Source organism: Macrotis lagotis, chromosome 4, assembly GCF_037893015.1.
Source record: "Macrotis lagotis isolate mMagLag1 chromosome 4, bilby.v1.9.chrom.fasta, whole genome shotgun sequence".
NCBI classification, from domain to species: domain Eukaryota; kingdom Metazoa; phylum Chordata; class Mammalia; order Peramelemorphia; family Peramelidae; genus Macrotis; species Macrotis lagotis.
This window is the reverse complement of record NC_133661.1, coordinates 163,717,443-163,741,778: the sequence shown is the minus strand read 5'-3', so window position 1 is coordinate 163,741,778 and position 24,336 is coordinate 163,717,443. Positions and strand designations below refer to the sequence as shown.

General features: G+C 35.4%; 1 protein-coding gene and 1 pseudogene across 7 annotated transcripts in view; one reads left to right on the top strand and one right to left on the bottom strand.

Moving 5' to 3' along the window:
- The window catches only part of MINDY2 (MINDY lysine 48 deubiquitinase 2), a 133,572-nt gene that overhangs the window by 34,906 nt on the left and 74,330 nt on the right, over window positions 1–24,336 (top strand). For all 7 annotated transcript variants that reach the window (XM_074234567.1, XM_074234566.1, XM_074234565.1 and 4 more), the window contains exons 2-3: window positions 6,767–6,824; window positions 20,491–20,555. In XM_074234567.1, the coding sequence (XP_074090668.1) occupies window positions 6,767–6,824; window positions 20,491–20,555 (123 nt within the window). The remainder of the gene's footprint in view (window positions 1–6,766; window positions 6,825–20,490; window positions 20,556–24,336) is intronic.
- LOC141521724 (large ribosomal subunit protein eL30 pseudogene) lies at window positions 905–1,340 on the bottom strand (annotated as a pseudogene).

Below are 24,336 nucleotides of genomic sequence, written 5' to 3'. Positions count from 1 at the left end.
CAAGAAAAATAAAGTGAGAGGGAAAAGAAGTGTACTTCATTCTATGTTCAGTACCATTTGGCTCTTCGTCTGCGATGAATTGCATTCTTTATCATAAGTCCATCAGACAAGTTACTTCAATATTTTTTTCCCACAGTTACTATTGCTAGCAGTATTTCCCTCCATCCCATTCCTTCCTCTCCCATTTATTCTATTCTCTTTCTCCTTTCACCTTGTTCCCTCCTTAAAAGTGTATTGTATGACTTCCTTCTCCTACAATCTTCCCTCTCTTCTTCTTTTTTTTTTTGCAAGGCAATGGGGTCAAGTAACCTTCCCAAGATCACACAACAAGTTAATTATCAAGTGTCTGAGACCACATTTGAACTTGGGTTCTCCTGACTCTGGTGCTCTATCCACTGTGCCACCTAGCTGTGCCCTTCACTCTCTTATTTCACCTACAGCCCCCTCTCCTCTTCTTTGTTGCCTTTCTCTTCTCTCTTTCTTCTCCTTTCTAACTCTAGGTTAAGATAGATTTCTCTTATTCAGCACTGTTATTTCCTGTCAGAGCCACTTCCAATAAGAATGAAGGCTCACTCATTTCCCTTCCCCTTACCTCCTTCCACTTCACTGAAAAAGCTTTTTCCTACCTCTTTTTATGTGAAATATCTTTAGCTCCTTTCCCTTTCTCCCAGTACATTCCATTCTTTCCCTTTGACTCCATCTTTATTTTATTTTATTATTTTTATTTTTTTAGGTTTTTGCAAGGCAAATGGGGTTAAGTGGCTTGCCCAAGGCCACACAGCTAAGTAATTATTAAGTGTCTGAGGTCAGATTGGAACTCAGGTACTCCTGACTCTAAGGTCAGTCCTTTATCCACTACGCCACCTAGCTGCCCCTTGAGTCCATATTTATAATGTACTTTTTTTTTAAACAATCTCTGGCCAGTTTATTAAAGAATACTTTTGTACAGTTTACTTTTCACTAGTCTGTTCTGGCATGCTTCTAATGATATCAGAATCACCTGGATCAATGATAGCCAGTGTATATACTCTGTAGTACTTCCCACATGTTGTGCCCAATTCAATGTTGTTGCCACTGTAGTGATGTATGCCAGTTTTGGCCAACATGGCATAATATTCAATCTCTGATTTCCTCAAGGCCGGGCAGTTGTTGGCCAGGATGACCAGCTTGGCCTTGCCTTGCCGAATCATCTTCAGGGTCTGCTTGTAGCCCACCATGTATTTGCCGCGTTTCATCACCAGCTGGACCCTTGAGTTGATGGACTTCAGCAACTTTTTCCTCTTCTTTGCGGCCACCATCTTGCTGCCTGCGGAGCGGAAGGACCCTCAGCCAGAGACCTGCTGCCAAAATGGCCGGGGAGTGAGAAAGGAAGGAGCTCCCACAATGCAGCACTCTTCAGGGGCGGGCTATAATCTACTATTCCTTCGTATTCAGTTCACACACACACTTCTAATTGCCTTAATAAATGACAAGGTTCAAATGAATTTCAATATCATCTTCCCATGCAGGAATACAAGCAGTTCAGCATCATTAAATCCCTCCATAATAAGTCCTTCTCCTCTACCCTCTCTATTCACTTGAGTCCTGTATTTGAAGATCAGACTTTCTGTTCATCTCTGGCCATTTCAGCAGGAAAGTGTGAAAATCCTCTGTTTCATTGAATGTCCATCTTTTTCCCTGAAAGAAGATATTCAGTTTTGCTGAGTAGTTTGATTTTCAGTTGTAATCCTAGCTCTTTTGCCTTCCAGCATATCATATTCCAAGTCCTGTGAGTCCTTAATGTAGACAATGTCAAATCCTTTGTAATCCTGACTGTAGTGCCATGGTAGTTAAATTGTTTCTTTCTGGCAGCTTGTAAATTTTCTCTTTGACTTAGGAGTTTTGGAATTTGACTGTAATATTCCTGGGAGATTTTGGGAGGGATCTCTTTCAGGAGATGAACAGTGGATTCCCTTAATTTCCATTTTACCCTCTCTAGGATATCAGGACAGTTTTGCTTGGAATATTTCTTGAAAAATGAAGTCTAGACTCTTTTCTTGGTCATAATTTCCAGGTAGCCCAATAATTTTTTTTAGGTTTTTTTTTTGCAAGGCAAATGGGGTTAAGTGGCTTGCCCAAGGCCACACAGCTAGGTAATTATTAAGTTTCTGAGACCGGATTTGAACCCAGGTACTCCTGACTCCAGGGCCAGTGCTTTTATCCACTGTGCCACCTAGCTGCCCCAGCCCAATAATTTTTAAATTATCTCTTCTAGATCTGTTTTTTCCAAATCAGTTGTTTTTCCAGTGAGATATTTTACATTTTCTTCTAGTTTTTCATTCCCTTGGTTTTGTTTTATTATTTCTTGATTTCTCATAAATTCATCAGTTTCCCTTAGTTCCATTTTTACATTTAAAAGTGTTATTTTCTTCAGAAAGCTTTTTTTAATCTCCTTTTCCATCTGGCCAGTTCTGTTTTTTAAGGTATTATTCTCCTCATTGACCTTTTGGACTGCTTTTTCCATTTGACCTTAACTGCCTTTAAAGATCTTATCTTGACTCCACCCCCCCAATTCACAATTTTTACATAAACGCATACATATATTAAATGAAAGCAGTGAAAAAATATTGGAAAAATATGAAGGAACTAAATCACAGTTTTGCTCAGTCTATAATAATACTCAAAGCCTCATCAAAAGCATTTATGATGCAAGATGAAATCCTTTTACTTTGTCGGTGCTGAATGGCACACTAGCCAAAATAAAAACTTGGTTTAAAAATATATCTGCAAATTATGCATGAGACCAGATATTATCATTGTCAAAAGATGACTTAATGATTAAAGGAAACAATAACAGAATTTTTATTAAAAAGAAATTGTCAGGGCAGCTAGGTTGCGCAGTGTATAAAGCATCGGCCCTGGAGTCAGGAGTATCTGAGTTCAAATCTGGCCTCAGACAATTATTACCTAGCTGTGTGGGCTTGGGCAAGCCACTTAACCCCATTTGCCTTGCAAAAACCTAAAAAGAAATTAATTGTTCCACTCCAACAATCTATAACACTTAAAGGGGGAAAAAATTAGAAAAATTTGATTGGAACTTTTATCCAAGAAGGTAACATTGCAACTAGATGAATGAATTCTAGAAGTTATTCAATAGTCAATAAATATTAAACCTCTACTGTGTGCCAAACACTATGCTAAGCATTAGAGATACAAAAAAAAACAAAACAAAGAAAACCACAATCTCCACTCCTGGAGGCAGTAGGGAGTAGAGTGGTATGTGTGTGCCTTGATTACTTTAGTGGCTCATTGGAGCATCCTTTGGAATGAGAAGAAACTTGAGATGGGCAGATCCACTAGCAGGTTATTGCAGTAATCAAGACATGAAATGATAAGGGTCTGTACTAGAGTGGTGACATTGTCAGAGCAGAGAAGGGGACATATTTGAGACATTTTATGAAGGTAAAATCGATAGACCTTGGGTGTAGTTTGGCTATGGGAGGAGGTAAAGTGGTGGGGAGCAGAGATGGTGAGGATAATAGGCTGACTCCTAGGTTGTGATTCTAAAAGACTGGAAGGGATGGTGTTGCCCTCTTACAGGAATAGAGAATGTAGGAATTGGAGAGGGTTTAGAGAGGAAAGATCATGAGTTCCATTTTGGACAAAATGAGTTTAAGATATCTGTTGGACATCCTATTTGAGATGTCTGAAAAGGCACTTGAAGATGTGAAATTAGAGCTCAGTAGAAAAGTTGGGGCAGGAAAAATAGATTTGAGAATCATCAGCATAAAGGTAGGAATTCAATCCATGGGGCCTAATGAGATCATCAAGGGAAGTAGTATAAAGGGAAAAAAGAAGGGGACCTAGGAAAGAATCCTAAGAAACACCTGTAGTTAGAAGGTACTATTTTTTGAAATTTATTTATTCTTATTCTGTGCAAATAATTTTTTTATACATTAGTAAAATATTCTTGTTTAAGACTAAACATAATACCCCCTCCCACAAGAAAGTATAGACCCGCATAAGTGATAAAGAAAAGGGGAGAGAGAAAATTAAAATTAAAATAATAATAATAATTGTAGGTATGGCCAGGTGGCGCAGTGGATGGAACACCGGCCCTGGAGCCAGGAGCACCCGAGCCCAAATCTGATTCCAGACACCCAACAATCACCCAGTTTTTATGACTCCTTGCAAGCCACCCTAACCCCATTGCCCTACAAAAAACAAAACCAAAAAAAGACTCAAAATAAAATGAAATAGTAATAACAATAGTAGGTGTGGCTGGGTGGCAGACAGAGCAGTGGCCCTTGAGGCAGGAGCACCTGGGTCCAAATCCAGCCTCAGACATCCAACAATCACCCAGCTGTGCAGCCCCAGGCAGGCCACCCAGTCCCATTTGCCCTGCAACACCCCCCCCCCCCAGAAAATAATAATAATAAAAAATGTGCTTCAGTCTGTGTTCCACCACCACCAGCTCTGTCATGGGTGGATCACATTATTTAGGATAAGTCCATCACAAAAGTTACTTCCATATTTTTCCACCATTGCCATTGCTGATCACAACTCCCTCCACTCATAACTTCTTTACTACCATGAACTATATTTTCTCTCTCCTTTCACTCTGTCTCTGCTGTAGGGTAGCTGAGTAATGCAGCAGATAGACCACCAGCCCTGGGGCCAAGAGGCCTCGAGCCCACATACCACCCCCTTACCCAGCGTCCACCTGGCCCTATGGTCCCAGATAGGCCATCCAGTTCTAGCCCCTTGCAAGAAGTAAAAAAGAAAATGTGTTATATCTGACCACTCTCCCCCCATGGTCCATCCTCTCCTCCATCACTCACATTCCCCCCCTTCCGCTTGTCCCCCTTCTCCTTCTTTCTACAGATGTCTATACCCCATTGAGTATATATGCAGCTCATCTCACTCAGCATCAGTTCATGCAAATTCCTCCAGGCTTCCCTGAATTCCCATCCCTCCTGGTTTCTAATAGAACAGTAGTGTTCCATGACATACATATACCACAGTTTGCTAAGGCATTCCCCACTTGAAGGACATCTACTTGATTTCCAATTCTTTGCCACCACAAACAGGGCTGCTATAAATATTTTTGTACAAGTAATGTTTTTACCCTTTTTCATCATCTCTTCAGGGTATAGACCCAGTAGTGCTATTGCTGGGTCAAAGGGTATGTATTGACTCCATTTTTACACCACAATATATCTTCAAATTCAATTTCTCCTGTGCTTCATCTATAGAAGCTCCTTCTACCTGCTCTATTAAATGAGAAGGTTCATATGAGTATTATATGTATCATTTTTCTATACAGGAATACATGTAGTTCATCATCATTAAGTCCTTCATATTTTCCTCTTCTCCACTCTCTATGCTTCACCTGAGTACTGTATTTGAAGATCAAACCTTCTGTTCAGCTCTGGCCATTCCAACAGGAACATTTGAAATTCCCCTGGTTCATTGAAAGTCCATCTTTTTCCCTGGAAGAGGACATTCAGTTTTGCTGGGTAGTTGATTCTTGATTGCATTCTAAGCTCTTTTGCCTTCTGGAATATTATATTCCAAGCCCTACAAGCTTTTAATGTAGTTGCTGCTAAGTTCTGTGTGATCTACAGGAGTTCAGAGTCATTGAAATGTGAGCGGAATGTCCATCATTGAGAGGAGAGTGCCACTCTTCTACTCTCAAAGAACAGGTGCAGTAGGAGATTAGAGATCTAAAGTCAAAGGGAGTTTCTTTGCTTCAGATATTCTCTAAATCCCAGTTGAGAGATTGGATTGGCAGCAGAAGGTGGAAGAAGTCTTATGCTGGTATAGATGGAAGTGGTTGCTTTGGGATAGATGGAAGATGACTGACCCTAAACAGCCTTCCTCAGGGAACATCCTATGCCAAACAGAAGACGGAAGACCCATGGTGCTGGAACACTTATGGTCTGAGGTCTTCTTGCTTAATGATGATAGTTGTGTAGAAGATAGTAAAGGCTGTATCCTGTGACTTAAGATTTATTTAGCTGTTAAAATATATTTGGTAGGGAGCGGCTAGGTGGCGCAATGGATAGAGCACCGGCCCTGGAGTCAGGAGTACCCGAGTTCAAATCCGGCCTCAGATACTTAATAATTACCTAGCTGTGTGACTTTGGGCAAGCCACTTAACCCTACTGCCTTGTAAAAAACAAAACAAAAAACTAAAAAAAAAAAATGAAAATACAATTCTACCTAAGTTAAATTGCTTATTCAGTGCCTTATCAAACTATTAAAATATGTTTGGTAAAAAAGAATGAAAGTAGGCATAGTCTCTCGAGGAACATAGATTTCATATATAGAGAGAAAGATCTATGTATACAAATAATTCTAATAATAAACAAAATATAGCAAATGCGAAAGAGAGATCCAAACAGTATTAGGAGAAATTTGTGGATAAAGAGATCACTTGCAGCTGGGAATGGTTCATAAAAGGCTGTATAGATAAATAGTGATTTGGTACTTGCTCTTGGTTTTGAAGGTCTTACAGATCCCTGCTAACCTGTACCTCAGGGACTGAAAATTACATGATACCAAGGCCGTCTTCTTAATTGGCTGGTTTTCTTATAAGAAATTTTGATGAATTTACAAAATCTTATTAAATGTGGGTCATTTAAAAACAATTATTAAAATATTTGTACCTGAGGCACTATAAAAGGTGTAGACATAATAACGTAAGTCCTTGATTATAGTAAGCAGATAAAACTTAATTTTATGAAATGTTTTGATTTTATTGAAGTAATCCTTTATCTTTCAGGTAAAACTGCCACCAATGATGGAAATCATAACTGCTGAACAGCTGATGGAATATTTAGGTTAGTGTTGAACAAAATAGATTATTTATATCTCTTTCAAAGAAAACATCTTTTAAAAGTTGTCTTGTTACAAGATTTGTTTGGGGATACTCTAAAAAATCATTAATTAAATTATTTAGTTTATTTTAATTTTTAAATTACTATTTTAAAAAATTATTTCCTTACCTTTCTGTCTAAATGTAAGAATACCTAATATTAAAAAATGCAGTATTTTAGAAAATTATATGATGCATTTTAATTCCAAAACAGTACAATTAGAGTACTTAACAGTGGAATTAGGATTCATATTTTTATTTATATATTTTCACATCTTTTCATCAGGTTTTTAAGTGTATGATATAAAATCAAGTCTAAAATATGGATGTTATTACATCTTCTTTTGGAGATAATGAATTGGACTTTAAGTCCCACAATATTAATTTTTTTTTTTAGGTTTTTGCAAGGCAGATAGGGTTAAGTGGCTTGCCCAAGGCCACACAGCTAGGTAATTATTAAGTATCTGAGGCCGGATTTGAACTCAAGTACTCCTGACTCCAGGGTCGGTGCTCTATCCACTGTGCCATCTAGCCGCCCCCAGTATTAATTCTTGTGCAGGTTTACCAGTATGGAACTAAGTGCCTTTGTGCAAGTCACCCCCTACTTCTCTGAGTCTAATTTCCTTGCATGTAAATGGAAGTAATAAAAACAGACATTTGATGGAGCTGTAATTTCATGAATGTATCATTCCCTCTAATGATATATATTGCATTATCCATGTCTGCCTGGTCTAGGTGACTTTTGTTCATAACCTCCTATAAATTTGCTTCCAAGTTGCCTCATCCCTAAGATTGGATATTGTATTGTATTCTTAAAGATCTATTTTGCTTTAAAATTCTGATTCTACTGCAACTATTACTTCTAACATGATAGAGAACTTTTGTCTAATTGAGTCAGAATTATTGCTCCAGAGCAGGGAGAAAATCAAATAAAAACAAGTTAAAAAGCTACTTCATTTTTTTTTCTTTAAGGAAAAATCATTTCAGAATGTGTATTTTAGAATGACTGAGCAATAGAGTATGGCAAAAAAAGAGATATAGACTTAGGAGACAGCAAAATTCAGATCCCACCTCCAACATTTAAAACTTAATAGTCGTTGGGGCGGCTAGGTGGCGCAGTGGATAGAGACTGTCCCTGGAGTCAGGAGTACCTGGGTTCAAATCTGGCCTCACACATTTAATAATTACCTAGCTGTGTGGCCTTGGGCAAGCCACTTAACCTCATTGCCTTGCCAAAAACGAAACCCAACTTACTAGACGTGTGATCATATGCAAATCCAACTTAAACTCTTTCAGCATCAGTTTTCTCTTCTTTAAATGGGAATAATGCACATAGTAATTAAAAAGTGTTATTTATGAGGATCAAATGAGATAATTTGTGCTTTGGTTTAAAGTACTATATAAATGTCAACTATATGAGATGCTGTATTAGAATTAAAATCTGATTTATATCTGATAGTAATCACATTTATAGATTAAATTAAGGGTATATCCCTGTAACTTTCATGGAGTCTTATTTTTTAAAAGACTAGTTAATATACTAGAAACTCATGTCTATGAATTATTTCTCCTATACTTTTTAGATAGATTCTTATTATTTTTGGCACTTGTAGAAACTGTATTTGTTGGTTTTAAATGTTCATAGGGTAGAGATCCTTTTAACTCTGGATCTAAGTTAAATTATATGTGAGATTAGAGCACCCCATAAGGAGGATTAGGGGGACTTCCTATATTCTCCCTCTGTTTCCATTTTTCCTGAGAATCTGAATTAAGAAGAACAGTATGTAATGTTTTCGCTTTAGTTCATATGGCATTTATTAATTGCTTATTTTGTACATGATAATTCCTGCTCACCAGTAGCAATATAGATATAAAGAAATGTCAGAATGCAAAAACTCATAAAAGTACACAAACAGGATAATTTTGTTTCTACTTTGTTCAGTTTTTTATATACTTCTAAAAGAAATTATATATAACAAAGGTTTGTGGGTTTCATATACAATCTTATTTCTTTATAATTAGAAATTTTGGATATTTATTATTAATTTAATAATCAAAAACTTTTATATGCAAATGTTTATTTTCTATTTTAAAACCCTAGATTTCACCTGGAGCAGAGGGTTTTTTGTTGGTTTATTTATTTTCATATCATTACAGTAATCCCATTGTGAAAGTAAACATAAACCTCCCTCCCCCAAAAAAGATAAACCCCAAGAAAAATGAAGAGAGAGGGGGGAAAAAGTATACTTCAGTTTGTGTTCAGATTCCATCAGCTCTGTCTCTGGGATGAGTTGCTTTCTTTATCATAAGTCCATCAGAGAAGTTGCTTCAATATCTTTGCTATTACTTGCTGTATTTCCACAGTTATTATTACTAGCTGTAATTGCACAGTTGCTATTACAGTTGCTATTACTAACTGTATTTTCCTCCATTCTATTCCTCCCCACTCCCATTTTTGTATTCTCTCTCTCCTTTCACCCTGTCCCTCCTCAGAAGTATGTTCTATCTTGACTACCTTCTCCCATGATCTTCTCTCTCTTTTCTATAACCTACTTCCCCCCTTCCCTCCCCTGTCCCCCTTATTCCATCCCTTTCCTCTCATTTTCCTCTGTGGTAAGATAGATTTCATACCCTTTTCAGTGTGTATATCATTTCTTCACTGAGACATTTCTAGTGAGAATGAAGGCTGGCTCACTTATTCCCCTCTGCCTCCCCCCCCCCCTTCCACGCCATTGCAAAACTTTTTTCTTGACTCTTTCATGTGAAATAATCTTAGCCCATTCTACCTCTCCTTTCCCTTTATCTCAGTACTTAATTACCCATTGATTCCTTCTTTATACTATTTTAGACCATTATATTCAACTTCCTTCTGTGCCTTGATTTTATTTTATATACATATATACATACATATATATACATACATATATATATATATATATATATATATATATATATATATACACATATATTCCTTCTAACTGCCCTAATAAATGAGAAGGTTCATATGTATTATCAGTATCTTCTTCTCATGCAGAAATACATGCAGTTCAGCATCATCAAGCTCCTCATAATTAGTCCCTCCCATCTACCCACTTTACACTTCACCTGAGTGAAGTACTTGGAGATCAAACTTTCTGTTCAACTTTGGCCATTTCAACAGGAAAGTTTGAAAGTCCCCTGTTTCATTGAAAGTCCATCTTTTTCCCTGAAAGAGGATGTTCAGTTTTGCTGAGTTAATTCTTGTAAACTATAGTCTTTTGCCTGGTTTATCATATCATATTCTAAGTCCTATGAGCCCTTAATGTAGAAGCTGCCCTCTGTAATCCTGATTGTAGCACCATGGTAGTTGAATGTTTCGTTTTGGCTGCTTATAATATTTTCTCTTTGGCTTGGAAATTTTGGAATTTGGCTATTAAATTCCTGGGAGTTTGGGGGAGGATCTCTTTCAAGAAGTGATTGGCGGATTGCCTCAATTTCTATTTTGCCCTCTGCTTCTAGGATATCAGGTCAATTTTGCTATATTATTTCTTAAAAAATGAAGCCTAAGTCTTTTCCTGATCATGATTTTCAGGTAGCCCAATAATTTTTAAATTATCTCTCCTGGAGATCTGTTTTCCAGATAACTGTTTTTTCCAATGAGATATTTCACGTTTTCTTTTAATTTTTCATTCTTTTGATAGTTTTATTGTTTCTTGATTTCTCACAAGGTCATTAGCTTCCTTTAGCTCCATTCTACATTTGAAGGAGTTATTTTCTTCAGAGAGCTTTTTTCTATCTCCTTTTCTAAATGGCCAATTTTGCTTTTTAAGGCATTCTTCTCAGTTGCCTTTTAGGTTAAACTAGTTTTTAACATGTTGTTTTCTTCAGCTTTTTTTTTGTATTTCCTTCAACAAGCTGCTGACTTGGTTTACATGATTTATCTGCATTGCTCTCATTTCTCCTTGCAATTTTTCCTCTACCTCCTTTTACTTACTTTTTGAAGTCTTTTCTGAGCTTGTCCATAGCCTGAGCCCATTTCTTATTTCTCTTGGGGACTTTGGATATAGAAGCTTTGACTGTCATCTTCTCAGTGTAAATTTTGATCCTCCATGGGACCAAAGTAATTTTCTTTTCTTTTCTTTTTTTTTTTTACTTAATAGTAAGATTTATTGTATATTAACTGAACTCATATGTAACAATTTCAAGAACCTTTATTGAATGCAACATTCAAATAGTATCTAAAGGATGAAGTTCTATTTCAGCAAAAACAAACCATTTTTAACAACTCCAAATATAAAAACATTAAAAATTAATTTATTTATAGATAATTTCATACCCCAATTCTCATGAGTTAAAGTAATTTTCTATGGTCAGTTTTTTCTTTTTCTGTTGTTTGCTCATTTCCTCAGCCTGTGACTGATTTACCATACTTCTAAAGCTTTGGCAGTTTTTTGGGATACCCCATAGGCACCTTAATTCCTGTAAGTTCTTATGAGAGGCTCTGACTGCTCTCCTGGCCTGGGCTCTGGTCTGTGGATAATCACAAGCTCTCCCCTCTACCCTGGAGCTGTGAGGAGGGACTCTGCTTTTCTTTGTTGGAATGGGGCCCCAGACTGTGACCTGGTTCTGAGTCTGGGCAAACAATAGAAACCTGGCCCAGGGATAGCAGAGGGACCTCTGCAGTCTCTTCTCTCCCCTCCCCCTTACTGACTGTGGGCTGAGCACTCTGGAAGTAATGGGTGGCTCCTCAGGTTCCTGCCTCAGGGCCACTCGAAGGCCAGCTCTGACTTGGGCTCCATGCTTGCAAGATTTCATGTATGAAAAGAAATGGGTGTGGGGATAGAAAAAGAGGTAACTGCTCAGACACCTTCTTTTGAGTCAAGTTTGTTCTTTATAATTTCATGACATTAACTTTTAATTGTTTTGTGATTTTTCTTTCCATTACACTATTGTATATATTGAAATCTCTCTCTCTGCTTCTCCATATTTCACATATTCAAGTTTTATTCTTGTAACATTATATTCATGTACCACAATTGAAGTATTCTCCAGTTTATGGAGATCTTTGTTTCCACTTTGTTCCAAAATTACTACTGCAAATATTTTGCTGTTTATGGAACCATTCTTTTTATTAGTAACCATCTTGGGCTATTACATATATAACTAATAGTAGACTATCTGGGTCAGATAATATGGATATTCTTATTTGCATAAATCAATTTATTTGCCTGAATCCACATTGGGAAGCTAGGAATACTGAGAAGTAGAAATTAGATTGGCAAATGCATGACAGGAATATGAGTAAGGCTAGAAAGAAGGGATGAGAAAGGTTAAGAGAAGTTGTGAATGGAATTTGGAAAGATGAATTGGACTCAGATTTTAGGTTGAGAAGCTTGTGCTTTATCCTATTCTTATCACTCAAAGTCTTTAAGCTGAGGCTTTTTAGAGAAATTCTTGGGACAATTTCTGATCAAGCATGGTTCAAATTAGTTTACCTCTGAAGTCTCTTCCATCTCTGAGAATCTATAGTTATAAATTAGTTGCATCGCCTTTTCACCAAAACCAGTTTCTCTTTCCAATTGTACCATATCTGTTGGTCATACTATTGTTCTATTCCTTCAGTCTTAAAACTTTGTTGTGTTTTTAATTTCTTTTATCACTTTGTTCTTTCATTAATCACCAAATATGTAATTAATTAACCTTTAATATGTGTTAGGCACTGTGCTGAACCTGGAGTTACAAAGAAAAAGTGAAAATAGAGCCTTCCTTTAGGATGCTCATACTCTTTTAGAAGATGCAACACATTTATATATAAAGGAATTGACATACCCTAGCTTTAGAGGGGGAAGGCACTAGCAAGTAGAAGAATCAGGAATGATCTTTTGCAAATGACATTTGAGCTGAGAAAGCTTAAAGGAAACCAGAGATTCCAACAGTTGGGTGTGAAGGGAAAGCATTCCAGGCAAGAGGGATAACTAGTGTAAAGATAACCTCTCTAGATAAGAGATAGAGCCATTGTGTATGAGGAACCACAAGTAGACCCACAGGTAGATGATATGGCAGGATTATTATGTATGTGCAGATGTGTTTGAATATATGTAATTTGTGAAATCCAACTTTTTATTTTCTTGTATGTATTAATATGTAAGAAGACTGGAAAACTGGAAGGAATCAGATTGTGAAAAACTTTTAAAAAGAGTTTTTATTTGATCTGAAAATAATGAGGAACCTCTTGAATTTATTGATTTGGGGGATAAGTACATTTCGAACTTGTACTTTAAGGAATATCAGTTTGACAGCTGCGAGGAGGATGGATTGGAGTGGGGAGAGACTTGAGATAAGAAGATCAATTAGTAAGCTATTGCAGTAGTCTACGTGGGAGGCCTGAACTAGTGTGGTAGGTGTATGAGTTAGAGAGAAGACATGTTAAGAGAGCTTTTAAAGGTAAAATTGTCAAGATTTGACAACGGATTGGCAATGTGGAGTCAGACAATTTGTGGATGACACCAAGATTGGAAACCTAGGTGACTAGAAGAATGATGATATTTTTGATAGTAATAGGAAAGTTTGGAAGAAGGTCAGGTAGCCTTAGAGGGAAAGATGAGTTCTCTTTTTTGAATTTGAAGTTCCCATATTAGTATCCATGTCTTCATTGTTTTTTAGATATGTTTTTGCAGGTCATAGGATTGAGACCTGGGAAGGGAACTTACAGATAATTTAGTTCAGTCTTTTCATTTTACCGATAAGGAAACTGAGTCCTGGAGAGGCACAGTGAGTTGATCAAAATCATCTAGAGATGCCTATATTATGGGCGGCTAGGTGGCACAGTGATAAAGCACTGGCCCTGGAGTCAGGAGTACATGGGTTCAAATCTGATCTCAGACACTTAATAATTACCTAGCTGTGTGGCCTTGGGCAAGCCGCTTAACCCCATTTGCCTTGCAAAAACAAAAACCAGTATGAGATGCCTATATTATATTGTATAAAATAAGTGTTTTGTCTGGATGTGGATGTCATTTTCCATCCACATCTTTTAGAATTGTCCTTGATCACTGCTGAGAGGAGCTGAATTCATCATGGTTGATCATCACACAGTAACATGCTGTTACTCTGTACAGTGTTCTCCTAGTTCTACTCACTTCATTCACCATCAGTTCCTGCAAGTCTTTCCAGGCTTTTCTAAAGAATGATCTTACAATTTAATCAGAGAAGAAGAAAATAAAAAAGAAGCTGAAAGGGGAAGCAGGGAAAGTTATTCAGTGTGGGGGTCCCAAAGTATAACCAAGTAGGAAATGGGGTGATGAAGGACTAACCTAGAAAAGTAGCTGGGGAGTAAATGAGTGAATTGAGTCAGGGTTTGGACTCCAGTCATCTGATGCCAAATCCATTATTCTTTCCATTACACCATGCTCTTTCTATTGTCCCAAATGTTCTAGTCTCACTGTCATCCCACTAATTCTGGGTCTTATCAGCTTACTGTTGAATTACTATGGTAGCTTTCTAGCTGATTATTCCTGGCAGCATTCTTGACTTCTTAAGTCATTCTGCCAAATTAACCTTCTCCAAACATTCATTTCATTATATCTTATTCTCCTATTCAGAAACCTATAAGGATTCCCTTTTGTCCAAAATCCCTATTGTAGATAGAATATGAAGTCACTGTAGATGGAATTTTATAATCTGACCCAAACTTCTGTATCTCATTTGGTGTTCTTTCTGACTTGAACTTTCTGCTCAATTCTAGTTAGTCTTCTTAATGGCCTTCCATATACCATGTTTCACTTTTGGTCTCACTTATGACATTGTCCCACTTTCTCACCATCCTCCCCATACTCTATTTTTTTCTTTAGATTTTTGCAAGGCAAATGGGGTTAAGCTGCTTGCTCAAGGCCACACAGCTAGGTAATTATTAAGTGTCTGAGACCAGATTTGAACTCCAGTACTCCTGACTCCAGGACTGGTGCTTTATCCACTGCGCCACCTAGCCCCCCCCCATACTCTATTAAGGAAGGAGATTTTTCCTTCTAGATTTTTAGCTATTCAGACCTATTTCAGATTGTCCCTCCCCTGAAGATTTTGTGGAGTTTATAGACTTGAAATCCATTTTCCTTCAATAATTCCCCTGAAATCACTGACACTACATTATATGTCTTGTTTTTTAATTGTTTTACCTGTGTATCTTAAACTCTCATTAGCCCAGTTGAAATATTTCATTGTATTTCATTTTGTCAATGAATCTGTAATCTCACTGATATAGGGTTCCTTCCATTGCTGCAAATTGCAAAATATCTGCCCTCTCCTCCTTCATGACTGATAACTGTATATTGAGAACCTCCGCAAAAGAGCCCACGGAAAACCATGCCTCCTCCATCTTCTTAGTTTGTGTGGGTACCATTGCAGCATGCTGGTCATTTACCTGTTATATTGTTCTCTTACTTCATGTCTGACTTACCACTTTTTCTAATTGTATATTTGGATGGTAGTTTTATGCCCCATCTTATATGTAGATAATTTTTGGAAATATGCTATGGTAGGGATTTCTGAACAGATAGTGGAGTGAGTGATTGTGACTCAACCTGCTACCCTGCATCACCCAAATAACACTAAATGCAGTGGGCATCATTTAAAAAACTATAAAGGTGAGAAAAAGAAATCTCCACAGAAGAGCTTGAAAGAAAAATTTTCACGTGAAATAAATGAGTAAACAATGGTTTGTGTTGTTGCCCCACAATGCTCTGGGACCATGAATAATAATGTGGACTAAAGAACAAAAGGAAAAATCTTCAGAGGGAAAGGAGAAGAGAATCTAACAATAAAGTAGGAACATGCAGTAATAATGTCACAAACATGGTGAGTGTTTATTAATCACTTGCTGATTGATTAGTTGGTTAAGACAGCATAAGATAGAAAAAGAAACATATATTATTCATAGAATTGGAAGGAGATTGCTGAAGGAAAATAGATATAAGAATTAACCATGTAGAAAAGACAATAGGAAAGCATAATGAAGCAGTAGACTTCCAAAAGAGTAATATCACTTTAGTAGAGCAACAACAAAATGCAAACTGAACAAAATCTAGATGGCTAATGTGAAATACTTCATATCCGCAATCTAAAGGACAGTGCTAGAGGACAGAATTTGGTGAGATAATCTGAGAATTATTGATTTTCCAATAAAATACAAAGTCACACAGTCTGAATTCTGTATTCTAGGAATTTATATAAGAAAATTTCCTTAAAGTATAGGAAACAGAGAGCAGAATAACACACTTATAATTCACAAGATTTTAATAGAAATGAACTCAAGTTGAAGTTCCAGTCTGGTATTTTTTATTATATTTTTGAACAGATAAGCAGACTTGGCCTTTCAAAACAAAATATTAAGGGGCAGCTAGGTGGCATAGTGGATAAAGCACCGGCCTTGGAGTCAGGAGTACCTGGGTTCAAATCCGGTCTCAGACACTTAATAATTACCTAGCTGTGTTACCTTGGGCAAGCCACTTAACCCCATTTGCCTTGCATAAACCTTAAAAAAAATATTGACTCGTAGATTATGTATCTATATCTATCTATCTATCTATCTATATATATATATATATATAAACAGATATAGCTATATGTTTTTGTGAATATGCATATATAATATACATGTATAGGAATCTAATAGAGGGCAAGTACAGAATGATCATAATTTTTACCCATAATAGAAATCAGCAGAATAATTTATAAAATCCTACAATTTGCTGTTTAGTTTTAAAAAATTGCTTCAAAAGTCAACAGTTTCATACTAAAAAACTATCATTTCAACTGAATTTAAAAAACTAGTTATTTTAAATATAAATTCAGATAAGCATAGATACAAGAGACACAAATGAAAAAACTACATTGTAGATCATAGATTTAGAACTGAAAGAGACTTTAGAAGTTATCTGGTCAAAGCCTCTCACTTAATGGTTGAACATAGTGTTGCAAGAGATAGTTGAAACAGTAGGATAAAAGATAAGATAATACTGTATTAGTTATATAAAAATGAAAAAATATAAGAGCAATATGGACTAAGAAAAAATTCTTGTAACCAGATAATCTGAAATTTAAAAACAATTGACAAATCCCCAAGAACCACTCCTAAATAAACAAATAAATATTTAGCAGAAACAAATATATCTTAGAAGAAACATATTTTAAAGATGGTTAATAGAAAAGTATAAATTCAATTCTTAGGTTTCCATACATTTCAAATTGGCATTGGTGGTAATGGAACAATACACTGGGGAAAATGTGGTATATAGTAGACTCACTGAATCACTGCTGTTGAAGCTATGAATTGGTCCAACTATCTTGGAAAATAATCTAGAAAGGTTAGAGGATTGTATCCAGAGGCTGTCATTAACAACAACAACAAAAAAAACCAAACCCTATTCATATGAAAGTAAAAACAACTCTACCTATAATAGGAAAGGTCTAGAAACTAGGCTACATGGTGGATTGTTGGCATATAGATGAACAAATTATACTTATTAATATTATTTGATTAATTATTGTTTCTTACTTATAAGGAACAATAAGTATGAAGAGTTCAAAGAAATAAAAGAAGGCATCTTTAAAATAATGTATAGTGAACAAAATAATGTATAGCAGAACTGGAAAGAGTAATGGAGGCAGTTACAACAGTCATGTGGATCATTTTAAATGGTAACAAAATTTAATTTTTCCTTCTGAATAATAATGGAAATCATTGAAGAGATATTCTGTGGCCTGATGCAATTAGCTCATTATGCAAAAAGAAGCTAAAAATTATCAGAGGATCACTGAACATGGTTATGTCTTTGTTTTCATTTATGAAAGAATCTTTTATTATCTTAAAAATATGTTATGATCGTTTCAAAAAATTGACTCAGTATAGGAAAACTTTAGGCTCCTCTCCAATTTATATATGTGTGTGTATATGTATATATACATACATACATACATATGTAATGTAACTACTACATATCAGGATCTCTACTAGGCACTGGAGATAGAAAGATAAAAATTAAATGGGTTCTGCCCCTAAGGAACTTGTTGCATTCATCTGAGGAGATTTCACATATATAAAAGAGTATGTATGAAATGAAAAGATTTTTGAATAAGATGAATCTTATGAAAACTATAATAGCTATTTTTCTTTTTTTTTGTAATTAACAAAATAAAGGAATGATTAGATTCTTTACTTTCATTTTGGGCATCAATAGACAATTTGTATAGGTAAAATTCTAATTGTTATAGTTATGGATTGTATCTTCTTCAGCCTTCTAATTTGATGTTGATTTTTGATATTTTAGTCAATTGTGTTTCTGAAACAATGTGGTTTGCTGTAGACAATTGTTTATATAAGTACTTACCAGTTTCTTTTTTATACTTTTTATCAAGAGTAATCTCACTATATGTATATATCATGCTCATAATGTTTTTTTTTTAAATGAAAAGGAAGGAGGCGGCTAGGTGGCGCAGTGGATGAAGCACAGGCCTGGAGTCAGGAGTACCTGGGTTCAAATCCAGTCTCAGACACTTAATAATTACCTAGCTGTGTGGCCTTGGGCAAGCCACTTAACCCCATTTGCCTTGCAAAAAACCTAAAAAAAAAATGAAAAGGAAGCATATAGTTATTTATGCCCTCTCAGTTACCTTTTTTGGTATCTGAGAAATCTTGTTAGGTGGTCCTACAAGGGATTTAGGAGTAATTCAGTGACATAGTGTTACCAGCCCTGGATTCAGGAAGAATCATCTTCCTGAGTTCAAACCTGGCTTCAGACACTTAATGTCTCTGTGATCCTGGGCAACTTGCTTAGCCCTCTTTACCTCAGTTTCCTCTTCTGGAAAATGAGCTAGAGATGGAAATGACAAATCACTTCAATATTTTTTCAATAAAACCTCAAATGGGGTCAAGAGAAGTGTGACACAACTGAAACAAGAACAACAAGGTTTTCTAAAGATTGTGTCAATTACATTTTGCATTTCCTTGTTGTATACTTTGTATAGTAAAACCACTCTCCTAAAATCGTATACAGCACATCTGTATTCCAGCAGAGGGCCCAAATGTGATAATTCCACTCTCGTTAATGTTGAAGATGGAGCAGTGTTGCAACATCAGTCAGTTTTTTCCTTTTCCCATCATCCTGGTCCTTTAATTAGTGAATGCTCTTGAGTGTATAGAATTCATTTGAGTCTCTTACCAAAAGTGCCTTTCTGTTTTATGAATACTTTTCATTTTTTTTTTTTTCACCAAGGTTGAATTGAAGTCATTCTGGACATCTTAGAACCTGCCATAATTTCCACTTTCCATGGATAGTTTCTTAGAGTTCAAGCCTACTTTCACAGTGAGGTATCAGAATTGAATTTTGTAGAAAAGTTTAGGTAAAAATATATATGCACATATACATATAATTAGTATATGTCTAAATATGTTATGTAATTAACACATTCATATACAGTTATTTAATATGAAATATACACATTTAATCATTCTGATTTTCCTAAAAGGATAACTAAGAAACTTTGAATTATTATATTTTTCACTATATTATCCATATATTTCAGATTCACCATCCTATATGAACCTTCTAGGTGTAGAAGAACTGATAGTGCTTGTTTATTTCACAGTATCCATAATATCATAGCAAGGGTTTGATCTTCAATAACCCAGCTTTTCTTTTTTTGTCTTGTGCAATTAATTGATTGATTCCCAAATTCTTTATATCTAGTATGGTATGTATTTTTCTTTGGATCTTTTAATATTTCATGAATATCAGTGCAATGCTTGAGTTATACTGTATGTTGTTACATGGCTTGTCTATCACCTTTTCTGGCTATATATAATGTCTTTGATCGCATTTAGAGGTCATTTTTGGTGATTTTTTTCCCCTAACCTATATCTATGTACTATATATCTTTCTATTGCCATTAGAATCACTTTCAGTTTTGATTTTTCTGGGTTTGGGTTTATAGCTATATTGCCTCATTAGAAAAATATTGCTATTAAAAATCTGTATTGGGGCAGCTAGGTGGCAAGGGTGGCTAGGTGGCACAGTGGAAAGAGCACTGGTCCTGGAGTCAGGAGTACCTGAGTTCAAATCTGGCCTCAGACACTTAATAATTATCTAGATGTGTGGCCTTGGGCAAGCCACTTAACCCCATTTGCCTTGCAAAAACCTAAAAAAAAAATCTGTATTGACAGAGTGTGGAACTGTAATTTCCAAAATGTGATCTAACTTGTTCTTCTCCCATTCTGTTCTAATCCGTGCTTGTTCACTTACACATTGATGGCTAATATAGTACATAAGTACATATATCTTTACAATTCTCATCTTTGGAGTAAATAATACTAAACATTTGCCCCAAATTAAATATGATTAAAGATACTGTTTTAAAATTTTACATACGTTCTTCTCATAAATCACAAGTACCATTTTGATAACTTGTATCTGACTGAAATAAATTGCTTATTATGTTTTATGCTAAAAATAACTTAAAGTGTCATTTTACAGTGTAAAATAAATGACTTTAAGAATTGTGCTCCTCTGCTACATGTATTCTTTTGTTTCCAGAGCTAGAAAACTTGAAAATTTGTATCGGTTTTTATTTTACACATAATACAATTTTGTTTGTTTTTATAGGAGATTACATCCTTGATGCCAAACCAAAAGAAATTTCAGAAATTCAACGTCTAAACTATGAGCAGGTAATAAAGAAAAAGAATATTTGTTACAAAAGGGAAATAGGGGTGGCTAGGTGGCTGAATGGATAGAGCACCAGCTCTGGAGTCAGTAGTACCTGAGTTCAAATCTGGCCTCAGACACCTAATAATTTATCTAGCTGTGTGGCCTTGGGCAAGCCACTTAACCTAACCATTTGCCTTACAAAAACCTAAAAAAAATTTTTGTAAAAAGGGAAATCATTTTACATATTTTAAAGTAAATTTAGTATCCCTTAATATCCCTTAATTTATGTAATATATATTCTTGAAAAATTAGTTGTAAACTAAGGAACCTATTATTTCATAAACTCAAAGACTTTATCGACTAAGTCATGCACTCACCAATATTTCAGAATCATCTGGGAAAACTGGAAAACAATCTGGCAGAAATTAAGTTTGGACCATCACTTCACACATACTAATTAAGCTCCAAATGGAAACAAATATAAAAGTGACTATATCATCAACAAATTAGAGTTACATGTAAGAAAGTACTGTATAGATCTATAAAATTAAATTTTTTTTGCACAAATAAGACAATATAGACCAGAAGGGAAACCGTTAATTAGGAAATTAATCTTGGCAGCACATTTCTCTAGTAAAGGTCATAATTTCAAGATCTGTAATGATGTAATTCAAATTTATCATGATTAAAAATCACACTCTGGTAGTCAAAAGATATGAACAAGTAGCTTTCTGAGGAAAACATCTAAGCTATCACTAATGATGTGAGAAAAAAATGCCCTAAAAATAATTAGAAAAATGCAAATCAAAATGACTCAGAAGTAATCTCTCACATATCAGATTTGCAAAATTGACAAAAGGGAAAATCACCAATATTAGAGAAACTGTGGGAAATACCTTTAACACATTAATTCAAATACCTTTAATGCATTAATTCATTTTTTGTAAAGCTATTAGTCCAACCATTCTGGAAAGTAGTTTCACATTATAAATTGACTCAGTGATATCATTACTAAGCCCAAAATAAAGAGATTAAATAAAGAAATTTAAGACAGAGGAAATTTCTTACATGTACAAAAAATATAACACCCAGTTTATAATAAGCAAGAGATGTTTGGATATAGTTACAGCATACTGTTTCAAGAATAACTTTGGGGGCAGCTAGGTGGCGTAGTAGATAGAGCACCGGGCCTGGAGTCAGGAGTACCTGGGCTCAAATCCAGTCTCAGACACTTAATAATTACCTAGCCATGTGGCCTTGGGCAAGCCACTTAACCCCGTTTGCTTTGCAAAAACCTAAAAACAAAACAAAATAAGAATAACTTTGAATGAACAAGTTTTTTGGTCTATTCTGAATATCCAGATTAACTTTTAAAAGGACAAATGAAGAAAGATGTTATCTACATCCAGAGAAAGAACTGATATAAAAGTTTGTATAGAATATATTTACACATGTGTAAGTGTATACGTGTATACTCATTTGTGTCTAATGATAGCCATCTCTAGAGTGGGGAGGGAAGAAAATAAGAGAATAAAAGAAATGTACACAATATTTTGTTATATATTTGAAAGGAATAGCCCATTGTGCATAGTAAATTTGCACTTTCATGTTGCAGTCATCCTTTTTATCGTATTTTTATGTAAATGAATGTTTTTGTCTATAAATTAAAAATGAAATAAATTTTTAAAAATAGTTATAACAGTTTGTAATAGTAAAGAATTGGAAAATAAGGTGCTCATCAGTTGGGCAATGGCTGAACAAATTATAGTATATGAATAGAATGAAATACTATTGTGGTATAAAAATAAAGCAAAGTTTCAGGGATGATTTGTATAAACTTATACAATGTAACTAGGAGAACAACATATAACATCAACACTATAAAAACATAAAGTTTTAAAAGACTTAAAAACTGATCAGTGCAGTGTGATCTACCATAATTCCAGGACCAAAGAAATCTAGCCATCTCCTGAGAGTTGATGGATTAATGTGTTAATTATAAGCAGGAGGATACAAACGTTTTTGTACATGATCTATCTTTTGATTTGTTGAATTATGCATATTTATTGACAGGGTTTTGATTTTCTTTTTTTTTTCCCCACAGCTGGGGGAAGAGGGAAGAAAAATTGCATGCTTGACCATTGAAAAATGTGAAATTTAGTTTAAAGACAAAAGATTCAAGAATGATTCTAAAGTTGCAAACCTGGGTAACCAGAAGAGTGTGTAGAATTTCTATAGAAATAGGCAAGTTAGAAGGAAAGTTGAGGCTTTCAGGAAAGATAATGAGTCTATTTTGGACACATTCAGTATTATATTAAGCCTATGGAATGGCCAGGTGATGATGTTTACCAGACAGCTGGTGATGGGAAATTGAAGCTCAAGGGGGAGAGGAAGACTGAATTTGCAGATAAGATCTGAACTGATTAGTTCTGGGAATACTGTAGAAAGACAAAGAAGATTTGTATGGCCTTATATGTTCCCTGTAATATAGAGATTATCGTTTTTCATATTTTGGGGGAAAGTTCGTTGACTCCTACATTATCCCTCTAGATTTTCTATTCCTTAATTCATCACTTTTGCTTGTAAATTTATCAAGCACTTTTTTGGTTGAGTTGCATTTGATTCCATTTTGCTGTTTGCTTTTTTATCTTTTAGTTAAACACTTTTTGAGTCTATATCATTTTCTTTCCACAAAGACTCCCATAGTGTTTGAATTTTTTCATAATTGTCCTGTGTTAAATCCTTCTTTTTTTGTTTCTTTAGTGGTTTTTGTTTTTTAAATCCAGTTCCATATGGTTTTTGCTGGGACCACTTTTGATTTTAATTCATTTTTTTGTTTTCTTTTTGCTTTCTCTTCAAATACCTTTAATTCATAATATTTGTTCATTGTGGGTAGAGAGTTTTACTTCTTTTGAGTCATTTCCTCTACTTTTCATTTTATACAAGACTATTCTTATTTGGAGTTCTTTGGTTATCCTTTTCCATATGTTTTGGAGCAGGGCAGAATTTCTCTTTTTGTGGGGAATTTGGTATGTCCCAAGTTCTCTCTCTCTCTCTCTTTTTTTTTTTAAGATTTTTCAAGGCAATGGGGTTAAGTGGCTTGCCCAAGGCCACACGGCTAGGTAATTATCAAGTGTCTGAGGTGGCATTTGAACCCAGGTACTCCTGACTCCAAGGTTGATGCTCTATTCACTGCACCACTTAGCCGTCCCACTAGTCCAAGTTCTCTTGTGACTTCACACTGTGCTACATTACAAGAAACTGATTTTTTAATTGTAAAATGTGAAAACCTTACATTTAAGATGATCTATTAAGGCCAAAATATGGTCCTTAAGCTCCCTTTAATCTTAAAATCATCAAATATCAGAGACCATCTAACGCAACCTATCAGCCATTCAGTTTACTGGCCACATGCTGCCCATACTATATCCTAATACAGTCAAATCAGATTAAAATATAATTGGAAGGGGCAGCTAGGTGGTGCAGTGAATAGAGCCACCGGACTTGGAGTCAGGAGTACCTGGGTTCAAATGTGACCTCAGACACTTGATAATTACCTAGCCGTGTGGCCTTGGGCAAGCCACTTTACCCCATTGCCGTGATAAATCTAAAAAACAAAAACAAAACAAAACAAAATATAATTGGGAAATATTTAACTAAATAAATAAAAATATAAATAACAGATAAAGTTAATAATTGGTTTTCTAAGTCAGTATGTATCCACAGGAACCCCTAGTTTAGTGGTTCCAACTTTAAGTGGTCATAGTCTCTGTTTGAAAACTTCCAGTGAAGGGGTTCATA